A 15,603-nucleotide genomic window follows, 5' to 3' on the forward strand; every position below is an offset into this window, starting at 1 on the left:
TTGTCCCCCCTCCCTGCTTGATACATGGCAGGGAGGGGGCTCTCACTCCTTGGTGGTCCAGTGGCATTGGCAGTTCAGTGGAGGGGGGCTGGCAGGAAGCACTTAACTCTCCTGCAGCTCCTGTCAGCTCCCTTCTCCTCCGCGCCGGTCCGTGCAGCTCCTCTGTCAACTCAGTGTAAGTCTCGCGAGAGCCGCACTATGACCACGCCGCTCTCGCGAGACTTACACTGGGAGCTGACAGAGGTGCTGAAAGGACCGGCGCAGAGGAGAAGGGAGCTGCAGGAGAGGTAAGCGCTCACTGCCAGCCCCCAGTCTGTATTATGGCAATGTAAAATAATACAGACACTGACTAGAGTATAAGCCGAGTTGGGGTTATAATTTTTTAAAACATGTACAGCCATGTTCAGTCCCACAGACTTTAATTATCTGGTAGCCTTGGTGCCCCAGACATTTGTGTTACTGTTTTCAAGCATCTGGGCTGTAACTGCCTAACAAGGCAGTTTACTACTAATGGACATTTCCGAAGATTGTTGCAGCCTACACAGATATAACAGGTGGCATTAACATGCATACATATGTACAACGTAACCCCTTAAGGACACGTGACATGTCATGATTCCCTTTTATTCCAGAAGTTTGGTCCTTAAGGGGTTAAAGTAGCAACAACGTGTGATTGGCAAGTTAAGGGTTAAAAAAAACCAACAAAAAAACAACACAGATTTCTACCGAAATTTGCAGACATAATGTGCATGTGCGGTGAGTGCTGCATGGGTGTTGAACCATGCCCATAGGACATCCAGCATTGTTTCACGGAGTCAAACTACGTGGAATGCCAGGAAGTGCTTCTTCTGTCGCTCTGGTAGACAGCCACTAGAGCCAAAAAAGTAATGATGGTCCAGTCACTCTAGATCAATGCAGTGGGCAGATTTTTTGGAGCAAAATTGAAACAACGTTTCGACCCACAGCAGGGCCTTTGTCAAGCTTGACAAAGGCCATGTTTTGGGCCGAAACGTTTGTTTGCTCCAATAAATCTGCCCACTTGATTGAACTTGAGTGCCTGGACCATCATTACTTTTTTGCAAATCACATTGTGAGGATTGGCAAGTCTTAGTATTGCAGTTTCTAGACCCTTTGTCAGAATTGTCAAGTGTAGGAAAAAGACATAAGACAACATAGGGACTATATTGCCTTATGTTTTTAAAAATAAATAGATCAGAAAAGAGGAAACCGTTGGAGAAAGGCAAGTTTGGGGTGACTGCCACTTTACGGTAAATCTGTCATGTATCTTTTTATCGGAGTGTGTCATCTAGATCTAAGCTCAGACCCTTAAGGACAAATTGTGTGGATGGTGCAATCTCTAGCAGATTTGCTAAAAAAAATTGTTATCCAATATGTAGATACAGTTGGTGGCATTGAATATATATTATTAGTTCCCTTATTAACTCCACTGTGCTTTTCAACTACATTAATAAACGCAGTTGTCTCTTGCATACATTAGCCATGCTCTCATAAAATCCAATATCTCCCTAGTCCCTACTGCATGACCAATGTACTGTTAGATCAAATCTAGTATAGCTGAAACTTTATATGCAGGTCAGTGGAGGACTGTCTTGCTATACTGGAGCAATTATCTGTCTGGGAAACCCCTCATACAGTTGTATTTATACAAATACTCAAAATTCTGATCACTTGCTGCAGGTTTTAATTTTTAGTTCTAGATTTTCTGTGGTTTTTTTTTTTTTTTTTTTGATGCACCTGTGCAATACACATGCCTGTTTTTTTTTTTTTGTTAATCCAACTATTTGGGTTTTTTCAGGCTAGTAGATGGGAGTGGAAGAGACTGAAGGCCAAAGCACCTAAAAATGGACCTCCTCCATGCCCTCGGCTTGGGCACAGCTTCTCGCTAGTGGGCAGTAAATGTTATCTCTTTGGTGGTTTGGCCAATGACAGCGAGGATCCCAAAAACAACATTCCCAGGTGACACATAGTTATTGTATTAAATTACAGATTGTCTATGAATTTGTGAGAGATTCTTCAATAAGTTGCACCCTTTCTAGTTCTAATTTGATTTAAAATGGCTTTACTGTTCTTTCCAGGTACCTTAATGATCTCTACATACTGGAGCTACGCCCTGGTACCGGAGTTGTAGCTTGGGATATCCCTATAACGTATGGCATACTACCTCCACCCAGGGAATCCCACACAGCTGTTGTATACACAGACAAAGACAACAAGAATTCTCGTTTGGTGATCTATGGGGGAATGAGCGGATGTAGGCTAGGCGATCTCTGGATGTTAGATATTGGTAAGAGGTCCTCTAGATTTAATGGCTCGTACACACTTCAAATCTTTTTATTACACCATTTTTAGGTTTTCATTCCTCATCAGCCTTCCATCTCTGTTTAACTGTAAAAGCAATAACACAAACTGTGCTCAATGTGACCCTTTTAGATCCTAAAAAATAGATATTTTACATATTTAAACGTCATATTTGTTGATGTTTGCTTTAGGTGCTTTAGCCACCATGCACTGGCTGGTTGCAGCAGACATCTTTTCATGTTTTTTTTTTTTTTTTTTTTTTTTTAACCCATTTTCATCATGGGTTCACAATACATAAATCAATTTATTAGGTGGTTACTCTTATGTATCCATAACTTCCATGCAGATGCATAGAGCAGTTTTTCCCCATAAATGTATTTCTAATGCCTCGTTTCCACTGAGTGGATCGGTTCAGTTCGGTACGGTTCACTATTTTGGGTGTTTCCATTATGAAAGTGGTCCATACAAGCGAACCGTACCAATCCATTCAGGGTCCTGCTTCAGATGTAGGGCCATAGAAAATGGAACGGTTCGGTTAGGGCGGAACTACTATACAATCCGTTGATTGGTGGACAGGAAGAGCATTTTTTCTAAACCCCGTATGGCCCTGAAGGTCTGACTTGCAGTGGAAACGCTCACCAAAATGGGCTGGTCCATTCTAAACCTTCCAAACTGTACCAACCCGAACCGATCCGCTCAGTGGAAACGAGGCATAATTGTGTACAGTGGGGGTGGGGTATTCAGGCTTCTTCACTAAAGGGAGAAGGGAATTTCAGATTGATGGCTGAAGTATAGGCCAAATTGAAAGCGTAGCTGACTGGGAGAACTTTTTTGTCCTAAATTTAAAAATTGGCGTTTTATTCCCTGTGATTCTCATTTTGGTGAATAACTGTATATTTTAACTTTCTGCACTCTGAACAAATGTGCTATTACTATTTGCAGATAGTGTTATTTTATTTTTTCCTTCCCGTTATATTTTGTGTGCCAGGAGACAGAAATGTTTGTTGTGTTTTCATAACCCACTAGCCCTGTATATTTGACTAGTGTTTGGAAAGGGGATGCTAAAGGATCTATCATGAGCTCTGCAAGTTAAATTTGGGCAGGGGTAACGAGGTTCAAACTTTACTACTAAACTATGGTTTGATATTTGTGAGTCAATTGTCAACTCATTGACACTCTTCAAACCTGGATTGACCTACTTGTGTTATCGGATCTGTGTTTCAGAACACCCTTTTCATCTAGCAGCATTTTATTTCCACACCTCAAGGAGATCAGCCTGTTTACAATACACACCACTTAAAGGGGCACTCTGGACACCAAAACTACTAAATTTTAATGTAGTTGTTTTAATCCATAAACACTGCCTCTCCACTCTGACAAATGTAAACATTGTCACCTGAGAAGTTGCGGTCCTCACATTTGTGAGTCAGACAGCCACTAGAGGCACTTCCTAGCGGTAACGTCAAAGTCTTTACATTTTGCAAGGCTTCTCGTAGGGAAACTTTCATTTGATTGATTGCTCTGTAAATTTGGTTGATTCTCTGTAACGCATTGGATTGGACCCATACCGTCCGAAAGGATGATGTCTGCAGAGGTGGAATGGCTGCTGCAGCAAGGCTGAGACATTTCTCTACAGGCCCGATAATGTAGATAAGAAGAGGAACACTTGAGTTTATAAATAAGTATATTTATCTAGAACATTGGTGTCTTTTTTTTGTTGCTATATTAGCCATTTCATTAATGGTATGCTCTTACATATTATTAATACAGCATTGCTGGTGACTTTAGGTTACTGGTACATTACATATAAAGCAAGGGTGAAGTTTAAACCCTATATTTGTATGTGTAATGTTTAATTAGCATGAAATACTGAAACAAAATACAATTTAACTGAATTCACTCCTGTTCCAGCGCGTGGTATTGTATACACTCATTAGCCATCATTGTACTTTCCTTTCAGACACGTTGACATGGAGTAAACCAAGTTTGAATGGGATTGCACCACTCCCTAGAAGTCTTCATTCTGCGACAACTATAAGCAACAAGTAAGTTGTTAGTGTAAAAAATATGTTGTGTGGTGGTGTTTTTTTTGGGGGGGGGGGGAGGTGGTTGGGTATGTGATTATTAGTATAAATACTTTAATTTTGTTAAGGTATTGCATGTTTGGTTCACTTTGTAGTATCCAGTATTTATATGGGTTACGTTTTATTTGTAGAATGTATGTCTTTGGAGGATGGGTACCTCTTGTAATGGATGATGTCAAAGTAGCTACACATGAGAAGGAATGGAAATGTACGAACACACTGGCCTGTCTCAATTTGGGTAAGTGTATAACATATTGTTGTGCAGTATGTGTCTGGTAATTGACCAGTGGAAGCTGTATACTGGATTCTGTTACACACGCTTCATTTTAAATTGCAGACTCTATGGCTTGGGAGCATATAGTCATGGATACTTTAGAGGACAACATACCACGGGCTCGTGCTGGCCACTGTGCGGTTGCCATCAATACTCGTCTTTATATATGGAGTGGACGGGATGGCTACCGCAAAGCCTGGAACAACCAGGTGTGTTGTAAGGATCTGTGGTACCTTGAAACAGGTGAGCATTGAGGATTCCTGCACTTTTTTCCTGCACTTTTAAAAAATTATTTATTTGGATGCTGGTTGACCGTACATTTAATGTCGTCTTTCTTTTACAATGTATTTTACAGAGAAGCCTCCGGCTCCTGCTCGTGTCCAGCTTGTAAGGGCAAACACAAACTCCCTTGAGGTGAGCTGGGGAGCTGTGTCCACTGCAGATAGCTATTTGTTGCAGCTACAGAAGTATGATATACCAGCTGCTGCTACAGCAATGGCACCTGCCAACCCTGTTCCGTCTGTGCCAGTGAATCCGCCCAAGAGCCCTGCTCCAGCAGCAGCTGCACCTACTGTACAACCAATCACCCACACTGGTATCACCCTCCTGCCACAAGCTGCATCTGTGCCTCAAACAACAGCCACAATCCAGGTCTTGCCTACCATGCCAGGGAGCCCAATAGCAGTATCTGCTGCTCATCGCACTCAGTGTGAGTAATGTTATGAAATTATACATGGTCTCATGTAAGCCTTTCTGTTAAGTAACCTGTCATGTGTTTTTCCTGCAGCTGTCCCTGCTGTCCTCAAGGTAGGAGCTCCCCAGTCCACAATGAGCACGCCTCTTGTCACAGTTCGGCCATCTAATCAGATTGGTAAAGCACCGATGACTGTTACTTCGCTTCCTCCTGGAGTCCGTATGGTGGTACCTGCCCAAGCTAGTCAAGGAACTGTAAGTTTCCATCTCTGTTCGTTAAAGGAAATGTATAAGGTGAATTCAAAGTGAATGTAAAATTTAAGGTCAAAGTAGCGTAACAGGAAATATTATCTGTCTGCTATGCTTTCCATTAATCTACTCTGGCCTTAAATTTGACACTCACTCTGAATTTTCACTGTGAGTTTTTTTTTTCCTTTTTCTTTCTTTCTTGCCACCTCCTCTATCTGGGTGCAAAATACTCTCAATTCAATCTGTTGTGATCACCAGTTCTTCTTAGTAGGCCCTGTGACCGTTTAATCTCATTGATTTGGTTATAGTGCCTGGAGTCCCCTGGTGTTAAGCAATCTTAAGCAGTTTAACAGTCAATGTGGGTCCCTGGTTTCCCATAGCACCGCCCCCAACAGCTTTCAGCCAAATTGAAGGGTACCCAAAGCACATGTGTGGCAACTCTGTGTGCGCTTTAGGCCTACCCCACAGGATAGCTTTGACTCTCTGCTTTCTTATGGGGTTTTCAACTCGGATGTTGTCATGCAAAGCGTTGGTTTACATAGTCAAAGTTCATTCAACTGCAGGAAGCGTCTTGAGAGGCTATCTGGAAGACAGCCACTAGAGGCAGTGGTAAGCAATGTAAACATTGCAGTTTTCTATAACTGCACAGTTTTACATTGCAGGGTTAAGAGAACAGGGGCACTGCACCCAGACCACTTCAATGAGATGAAGTGGTCTGTGTGCCTATAGTGTCCCTTTAATAAGCCATGAATCAGTACTGAATGGGCTATGTTTTCCTCTTCATGTAGAAAGAGCGATCAAAAGCTACTGATTAAATGTTACACCAGCCATCAAACATTGTACCAGATAAAACAATTGTAGACTGACCTTCAGTGTCAAGAAATTTGGCTGGGGGTGGGAATATCAGCAGGATAAGCTATTTGAAATGTAGCCATTTGTGACCTTCAGAAGTAGTGCAGAATAAATAGTTTATACTTCGCACCTGCCGCCAGTGCAATGTTAGAGGGTGGGGCGGGGGGGAGACTGCTGCCCAGTCTTTTATCCAATACTTCTCTACTTGAAATATAGAGACACCCAAAAAAATTATCAGAAAATACCCCAACTTGTAGATTTTTAGATTTTTTTTTTTTTTTTTTTTTTTTTATAGAAGCTGCTTTGTTTTTGTATTATCAAATAGGGATGAGTTGAAATTTGCATCAGTTATTCCCATAACTGAAAACTCTTTCCTCTACCTCTTAATAAATACCTCTTAGGGACACTTACCCTTACATTTGTAGAGCATTACATTTGTAGAGCATTTTTTCTGTGATAGGACTTAATTAGTTAACCGTTTTTCATATTTCTATTTAATTTTATTTATTTATAGTTTTATTATTCCATTTACAAAACATATTGTAAATCAAAAGTTCTGTTGAAAAAAGGAAAATATTTTGACAATATTATTTTTTAATTTTTTTTAAATGTATTTTGCCTCATCCGTGGCCTATGCTATAATTTGTACTAATAATGTTGCGGTTTGTTGGGTGATAATTAATTTACTTGTCTACTTTATATCTACAAACAGGCCATTGGTAGCAGTCAGCCAATGAGTGGAATGGCTGCCCTTGCTGCAGCTGCAGCAGCCACACAGAAGATCCCTCCCTCATCTGCTCCCACTATGTTAAGTGTTCCGGCTGGAACTACTATGATGAAATCTGTTGCAATGTCCTCTGGAGCCAACACTCTACCAACAACTGTTAAAATGGCATCCTCCCCGATCATGGTAAGAGTTCATTTTTCTTTATGAATTATATTTTTAATTATTGTGTTTTAATTGATTTATGTTCTTATTTCAAATTGTAAAAAAAAAAAAATCTTACGTCAAACATAGGAACAAAATAACTTTTAGAAGCACAGCCATTTTTTAAGAACTGGGACAAGTTTATATTTTTGTTCTTTTTTTGTAGGTGAGTAACCCAGCTACACGTATGCTGAAAACAGCTGCAGCACAAGTGGGAACATCCGTGTCTTCTGCTGCCAATACTCAGACACGTCCTATCATCACCGTGCACAAGTCTGGAACAGTGACTGTTGCCCAGCAAGCACAGGTGGTGACCACAGTAGTAGGCGGAGTCACAAAGACCATCACTCTGGTTAAAAGTCCTATCTCTGTCCCTGGTGGTAGTGCTTTGGTAAGTTAACAAGTAATGTCAGCATAGTTCTAATTGGCTATTAAAAGGTGAATATGTCAAATGTTGCTGTTATCTTTTCTATTCTTCTTAATACATGTTAACTTCATGTCATTGTAATATAATGCTCAGCCTCGTCACAGCCATCGGGGGCATGACGAGACCATGTATTGTTTCTTGATGCAACCCAAAAATAAAGAATTATAAAAAAAAAAGAAAAGGTGAATATGTCGAGGGTTGGGCTTGGAAGCCATGCTGGAAAGACACACCGCACTAGCGCTCCTGCCATTTTCTCATCTTTTCAGCTATTAGGCTTGAAATTACTAGCACAGATGAGATCATTTAGCGTAAGCGGTGCTGATGCCAAGCTTTAGTCTCTTTCCCGACAATTAACACTTTTGGAGTGGGTCTTAAGATTGTGACCTAGTCCAGGTTGCCAGTGTGCAGAACAGGCGGCCGCTTTCTTTTAGAACAGCAGACTGGCCTGCTTGAGTTCCCGCATTGCACATTGCTGCGTGGTGTTATTTCTTATTTACTTGACCTGTATCTGATGTCTTTATGTACTTGCTACTGTAACCGCACAACCATGTATACAAATTTAAATAAAGGGAGGAAATGTTAAATACAGAAATCGGTAAATACCAATGCAGTCTTATATGATTAGTGAATACATTTGCTTTTAGAAAATGTAATTTACAGTTTTTCATTGTATTTCCTTCCAGATATCAAATCTTGGCAAAATGATGTCTGTTGTGCAAACCAAGCCTGTCCAGACCTCTGCAATCACAGGCCAAGCTTCATCTGGTCCTCTAACGCAGATCATACAGGTGTGAAATTTTAAATAAATCAATGTTCAAAGGTTTGTAAGCAGAGTTAAGAAGGCTGCATTTAGAAATCATTTTTTAGGGGGTTTTACAGTGTGAGTAAAGTTCTATATTGTCCTGTGCTTCTAGCCAGACCTGATTAACAACAAGGTTTATACATTTTTCGTAATCCCTAGTTTAACATAAGTTCACCACTAAGTCATTAACTGATTTCCGGTACCACAAAAAGTGGTCCTTGGCTTAATTTTAATCTTTAGGTATTACAGAAGCATGTGAAAAAGCAGCACTGCTGCAAAGTAAATATTACTTTATCCTGTACATTGTATATAGGTGGCATAAATGTCAGGAGTTTGAAATTACCAGATCGTTATGTGCATGTTTTTTCTTTTCCAGACAAAGGGTCCCCTTCCTGCAGGAACAATATTGAAACTGGTGACCTCAGCTGATGGCAAACCAACAACAATTATCACCACAACACAAGCAGGCGGGACTGGTACTAAGCCTACCATCCTAGGTATCAGCAGTGTCTCTCCAAACACCACCAAGCCAGGAACCACAACCATCATCAAGACTATCCCAATGTCTGCCATCATCACACAGGCAGGGGCTACTGGTGAGTTCTGTGGACCACTAACCACTGCTCTATTCGCATGTCAAAGATTTGTTTCTGTTCTGTTCTCCAGCATTGTTCAGCTAGTGACACCAACACTGTATCGGTGCTGCTTTTGAATATTTCAATAATACATTTTAAAAATAACATAGGAATTGGCCACTTGTGTATTACTTGGCTTTTACTGTAGAACCTTTATGCTTCTCCCAATGATATCCATACAGTTTAAAACAACCAGACAACACCCATCATTTTTATAACCGTACTTGCATGCCTTCTGTTCTAAAGTGGTAAAAGGAGCACTATAGGGTCATGAACACATGTTCCTGACCCCTATAGTATTAAAATTGCTTTCTCGCCCCTTTGCACTCTCAACGGCAGAAAGCGTTGGATTGGCTGAGATAGTCAAGGAGACTGGCTGTTTACGGAGCCAAATGACTCCCTGGCCAATTGGCATCTCCTCTTAGAAATGCTTTGAATAAATAAATCTCTATGAAGAAAGTTGAATGTCTCCATGCAGAGTGTGCAAAACTGACACACGATGCACCTCCAGTGGCCACTGAAGTTGTCCCTAGAGAGTAATATAAACACTGTATTTTCTCTGCCTATATTCACCAGAACAACTACATTAAGCTGTAGTTATTCTGGTGATTATAATGTCCCTTTAACTATTTATGTTCAGATAAGTTGGAATGTATGACAATACAGTTGGTACTCCTGACTAGCCTGTGTTTTCCATAATGTTGGTGTGTAACAAGTTCACCTGGAAATGCATTGGTAGTGCATAATGGCTCAAACACAGTCTGACTGTTTTATTTACTCAGTGCCAGCAGGGGGAGAAGTAGTTAATCATAACATCAGTGTCTTTTAGAGATGCTTTTGATAACTTCGTGGGATGCAACTGGTATCAACACATATTTGGGGAAATGTGTAGATATGGTTATTTTAGGAGTCTGGGAATTGTATATTATCTCTTGGCTGACATCAGCAGGACATTGACAGTTGAACTCCAACTCCCAGAATTTCTTGCTGCGCCTATAGTTTACTGCTTGTTGAGAACTTTTTTTTTACAGTTAAAGTATAGTAGGCATCAGTCAATAATACAATAACAAATATTTGTCTGCTCTTAGTGTGTGTATGGGAATGTCTTTCCAAGTGTTTATTCCATACCAACATTTACTTCTCTAATACAGGTGTAACAAGTAGTGCTGGGATGAAGTCCCCAATTACCATACTCACAACAAAAATGGTGACCTCTGGTACTGGAACACCTGCCAAAATTATTACAGCTGTGCCCAAGCTCACTACCAGCCATGGCCAGCAGGGCCTAACACAGGTAGGTGACCCCAGTACATTCTTTCTATAATGTAGACATGACACTCATTCAGTCCCAGACTTGTGCATCTTTTTGTGTTTAACTCCAGGTGGTGTTAAAGGGAGCTCCAGGCCAACCTGGCACCATCCTTCGAACTGTTCCCATGGGTGGCGTCCGACTAGTCACACCGGTTACCGTATCTGCAGTCAAACCTACAGTCACAACCCTTGTGGTTAAAGGGACAACAGGTATTCCATTCAAAATCATGTAGCTGTTCTATTGGAAGGAGGGTAAAAATATAAAACTGAAACAATTTGGGAACAGTTTGCAGAACAGTTCGACTTTTTATTTATTTTTCTCTGGGGGGGTGGGAGGGTGAGAGTTGGAGGGGGTAGTACATTACTCAATCATTACATGTGCATGACCCTTAATATTCTCAACGATACCGTCAGTTAAGAGAAATAATAAGTTTAATTCATCTTTTTTTATTTTAGGGGTTACCACTCTTGGCACTGTTACAGGAACAGTTTCTTCAAGTTTAGCTGGGGCAGGTGCTCATAACACTGCTTCTCTTGCAACTCCTATTAACACCCTGGGCACTATTGCCACCCTCTCCAGTCAAGTGATCAACCCTGGAGCCATAACCATGTCAGCAGCTCAAACATCTCTCACTGCAGCATCCGGTCTTACCACACCCACAATAACCATGCAGGTAAAACATTTTTGACACTTTATTTTCTTTTTCTTTTCTTCCATCTTCCAATTTTTTTATTTTTAAGACTATTTATTACTTTAAATTTAATTTCGCATTTTTTACATTAAAATTCCTGTGTGTAATTATATATATTATTTTTTTACACTTGATTATTGCAGCCATTATCTCAACCAACGCAAGTGACGTTAATTACCACCCCTAGTGGCGTTGAAGCCCAACCAGTTCATGATCTTCCAGTGTCTATTTTGGCTTCCCCGACTACTGACCAGCCTACAACCACAGTAACTATAGCAGACTCTGGTCAAGGCGACCAGCCACCTGGCACAGTTACGCTTGTTTGCTCTAACCCCCCATGTGAGACACACGAGACGGGAACCACAAATACTGCCACCACCACCCTTGTGAACCTCAGTAGTATTGTTCAACAACCTGGCGGCACTTTACAGTTTGTTTGTGAAGGTCAGGAGCCAGGCACATTTGTTGCAACTACTTTAGGGCAGGCTAACGGTAATGTTGTGAGGGTGTGCTCCAATCCTCCATGTGAAACTCATGAAACCGGAACAACACAAACTGCAACAACTGCCATGGCCAATATTGGCCAGACAGGAAGTGTTACCAGAGTTTGCTCAAACCCTCCCTGTGAGACACACGAGACAGGAACCACTCAGACGCCAACGACTGCAACGGCTAATATGGGAGGTGACGAAGCAAGGAGAGTGACCCTGATATGTTCTAATCCACCACGTGAGACACACGAAACCGGCACAACTCCAACCGCAACAACTGCTAGATCAAATATGGGAAAAGCGCAACAAAAGGATTGTCAAAAGGCACCTGCAAAAAGCCAACCTTGCTACACTTTACAGACAACCTCTACACATACAGTCATGAGTGTGCACACTGACTGTGCCAGTACGCAGCCTGAAAAATTAATAGCGGACTCAAGTCCAACATGTGAAACCCCAGATAACAGCACAGTAGGAGTTGAACAGCCTAACAATACAATCCATTTGTCCTCTATAACCAATGACACTGGCACCACCCACACACCAACAGCCAGATCCCATGACACTGGCACCACCCACACACCAACAGCCAGATCCAATATTAACACAGGGCCTTCAGAGAACAAGGAAGGGACCGCAAACAATCTTCCATGTGAAACTCGTCAAATTGTATCTACAAAAACTACCATGTCTGTGAAAACAAACTTTACTTCAAGTTCCTCTAACCTTATCGAAGTAGAACGTGGTGTAGAGAACATACTACCTGAATCCTCAATTACTGAGCAAGCAGAGTCAAACTCTTCTACTCTACCGTGTGAGACTCTCACAACCGCCAAATCAAACCTCATTGAGCAGGTCTCTCCGAGTAATGTTTCTTGTGAGACCCACCAGACAAATTCTAGTCACACCACCATATTGGTATCTACAGACTTAAAAAATACATCCGATCAGGTGGTAAATATTGTATGTTCCAACCCTCCTTGTGAGACGCATGAAACTGGCACCACCAGCACCACAACCACATCCAGGTCCAACATTTCTACAGAGCAGAATGACAATGTACAGAGACCACCCTGTGACCCAACTTTGGTGCCTGTGGCATCACAGTCTGTTGGGCTAGTGCAGCGTGTATGCTCCAATCCTCCTTGTGAAACCCATGAGACACACACCACCAATACTGCAACCACATCTACATCTAGCATGGGGGAAGGCCAGCCTGTGCCCCCTGCCCAGCAGATATGCTCCAATCCACCATGTGAAACTCATGAGACTGGAACAACCCACACAGCCACAACTGTTACCGCCAGCATGGGTGCTAATCAAGGTAAGCTGGTGTAATCGTCTAGCCTTTGGTGTATGCTTTTTTTTTATTTTTTATTTAATTATTTATATTTTTAAATATGTACCTAAGTGCTTGATTTCTGTTTGTACTTTCTAGTTCTGTGTGGGTTAGTGCAAATGGCTCATTCCCCTGCAGTATTTCCACCCTTCCCACATTCCAACTTTCTCTCAATTTCTTTAGCTGTAAGTGCTCATGGTCAACCTTAAAACAGCTAGCTGCTGTATCTTTACTCCTGGTGCATTCCTTGTTCTTCCTGGTTTACAGCATCAGGAGTGGAAGTGACATTACACAGAAAATAATCTAGTTTGAACAGTGCGTTTTATCCTTTTTTGTTTGTATTATGTATATCAATTACTAGTGAAATATCTGTTTTAAAATTGTACGGCCCTGCAGAAAATATCTGGGCTATACAAATGCGAATGTGTGACATTGCTGCTTTTATCCGAAGATTTTCTAAACTCTACGACTGAACCCTAGATCTTCCAGCAATAGCCACTTTAGTTGGATCATAAATTAGCCCATTGTGTCAGGCGCCTTTTGCTATAAACTGTTTCATGGTAAGCAATACAATTTTGTGTTTTTAAGCCACGAGTTTCTTGTAGTAACTACAAACTTTTTCTTTTCTCTCTTCAGATCAACCACCAGCTGCCAATGGACAAGCAGAGCAGGACACTGTCCCTGCAGAGGCACCTGCACAAAGTGCTAACATTAACAATGCAGCTTCAACTTCTCCTGTGACAGTAGTGGCGGCGGTAGCAGCTTCTTCCTCCCCAACACCCTCCTCCGTGCCATCCATCGCTCTCAGAGCAGTGACAACTGTGACACAATCTACTCCTATGCCAGGACCTTCTGTGCCGGTAAGTATAGTGGGTAGATCTAGTACAGTAAAAGTGGATTTTGTGAATGGGTCTGCCTTCAAGTGGAACATCGGGCATATTAAACGGTTTCTTGAAAAGAATGTGTGGGGTGCAATTGGTGAAGTATAAAATGTTTCACTTTCACATTCGGCTTGTTGGAAACATACAGAATGGATGACAATAGTTGTCAGTCTGTACTCCACCTTTCTGTGTAGAGTTGTTTATAAAGCTATAATCTATGTTATCCAGTTGTATTTCCCATCTGATTTCTCCTCTTTCAAAATTTCTGATTTTTTTTTTTTTTTATATATAGAGCAGCCTTATTTATTCAAACTAAATGTTTGTTTTATTAAATTAAAACCATCTGTGCGCTTAATATGGAGGTTTGTGTGGCCTCTTGAAAGAAGTAAAACTGTGAGATATAAAGACAAGTGTCTAGCAAATCTTTCCTCCCTTGTATCTGTTAACTGGTGAAATGTCTTATAATTTTTTTTAATTTTTTTTTAATCTTCTGCAGAACATTTCCTCAATGACAGAACCTACCTCTGAAGTACAAGGGTCAGATGTAGGTTCCTGCACAGAGCCACAGGAAGCCCAGCTGTCTGCAAACATTCTTCAGCCTCACGGGGATATGCAAGCAGAGGGACAGCCACAGACCATGGAGAGTGCCTTGCCACAGCATAGTGAAGCCGAGCTGCAAGCTGCCATGGAGGCAGAACCTAGTCAGGAGCCTGCTGTCACTGCAGGGCAACAAGGAGTAGAGCAGCTTTCTCTTCCACAAGAGCTGATGGCAGAAGGACAGACAACCACACTCATGGTGACAGGGCTGACACCGGAGGAGTTGGCAGTAACTGCTGCTGCAGAAGCTGCCGCACAAGCAGCAGCTACAGAAGAGGCCCAAGCCCTGGCAATTCAGGCTGTCCTACAAGCTGCACAGCAGGCAGTGATGGGTAAGTAGCAAAGAGTGGTTATATCAAACAAAACAGTGCCAGCAGTTAGATGGTTTTTGAGTATAGTGTATTGAACCAGTTCTTCAGGTTTTATTTTTTTTTCGTAGCCACCAAAGATTGCTCTAGGTTTAGATCCATTAGTCAGTTAAAAATAGGAAAAATAATTGTGTTTTTATTTGCACCAGAAATCATATTTTTTTTATTTTTTTCTCTTACGGGTTTCCAAGTAGCAGCCGGAGAACCCATGGACACCTCTGATGTAGCCCATGCAGAGTTTCGTCACCTGACGCCGGAAGGCACTGCAACAACTATTCCGATTGTACTAACCCAGCAGGAATTGGCAGCTCTGGTACAGCAGCAACAGCAATTGCAGGAAGCTCAACAGCAGCAGCAATTGCAGCAACAACAGCTTCAGCAGCAGCAACTTCAACAACAACAGTTGCAGCAGCAGCAACAGCTGCAACAGCAGCACCTGCAGCAACTCCAGCAGCTGCAGCAATTGCACCATGTGCCTACTGAAGCACTGGCACCGGCTGACAGTCTTAATGACCCTGCCAGTGAGAGTAATGGCCTCAATGAACTTACCAGTGCAGTGACCACCGCAGTGACACTTCTGCCTTCTGCAGCCGCTGAGAGTAAGTGCTTTTATTTATCGCTGCCTTTGTCCTTACCTCCAACTGAAAATAAGGGTTTTATG

General features: G+C 41.7%; 1 protein-coding gene across 2 annotated transcripts in view; it reads left to right on the plus strand.

The window, feature by feature from the left end:
• The window catches only part of HCFC1 (host cell factor C1), a 47,999-nt gene that overhangs the window by 22,916 nt on the left and 9,480 nt on the right, over nucleotides 1–15,603 (plus strand). The window contains exons 3-20 of one of the 2 annotated variants that reach the window (XM_063432683.1): nucleotides 1,817–1,977; nucleotides 2,097–2,305; nucleotides 4,280–4,364; nucleotides 4,535–4,641; nucleotides 4,741–4,920; nucleotides 5,033–5,386; nucleotides 5,465–5,625; nucleotides 7,184–7,381; nucleotides 7,566–7,790; nucleotides 8,510–8,614; nucleotides 9,005–9,224; nucleotides 10,415–10,557; nucleotides 10,646–10,784; nucleotides 11,031–11,248; nucleotides 11,410–13,081; nucleotides 13,733–13,956; nucleotides 14,474–14,906; nucleotides 15,134–15,541. In XM_063432683.1, coding sequence (XP_063288753.1) covers nucleotides 1,817–1,977; nucleotides 2,097–2,305; nucleotides 4,280–4,364; nucleotides 4,535–4,641; nucleotides 4,741–4,920; nucleotides 5,033–5,386; nucleotides 5,465–5,625; nucleotides 7,184–7,381; nucleotides 7,566–7,790; nucleotides 8,510–8,614; nucleotides 9,005–9,224; nucleotides 10,415–10,557; nucleotides 10,646–10,784; nucleotides 11,031–11,248; nucleotides 11,410–13,081; nucleotides 13,733–13,956; nucleotides 14,474–14,906; nucleotides 15,134–15,541 — 5,242 coding nt within the window. The remainder of the gene's footprint in view (nucleotides 1–1,816; nucleotides 1,978–2,096; nucleotides 2,306–4,279; nucleotides 4,365–4,534; nucleotides 4,642–4,740; nucleotides 4,921–5,032; nucleotides 5,387–5,464; nucleotides 5,626–7,183; nucleotides 7,382–7,565; nucleotides 7,791–8,509; nucleotides 8,615–9,004; nucleotides 9,225–10,414; nucleotides 10,558–10,645; nucleotides 10,785–11,030; nucleotides 11,249–11,409; nucleotides 13,082–13,732; nucleotides 13,957–14,473; nucleotides 14,907–15,133; nucleotides 15,542–15,603) is intronic. The other variant, XM_063432684.1, reaches the window with a different exon arrangement.

The sequence above is a fragment of the Pelobates fuscus genome, chromosome 9, assembly GCF_036172605.1.
Source record: "Pelobates fuscus isolate aPelFus1 chromosome 9, aPelFus1.pri, whole genome shotgun sequence".
NCBI lineage: Eukaryota > Metazoa > Chordata > Amphibia > Anura > Pelobatidae > Pelobates > Pelobates fuscus.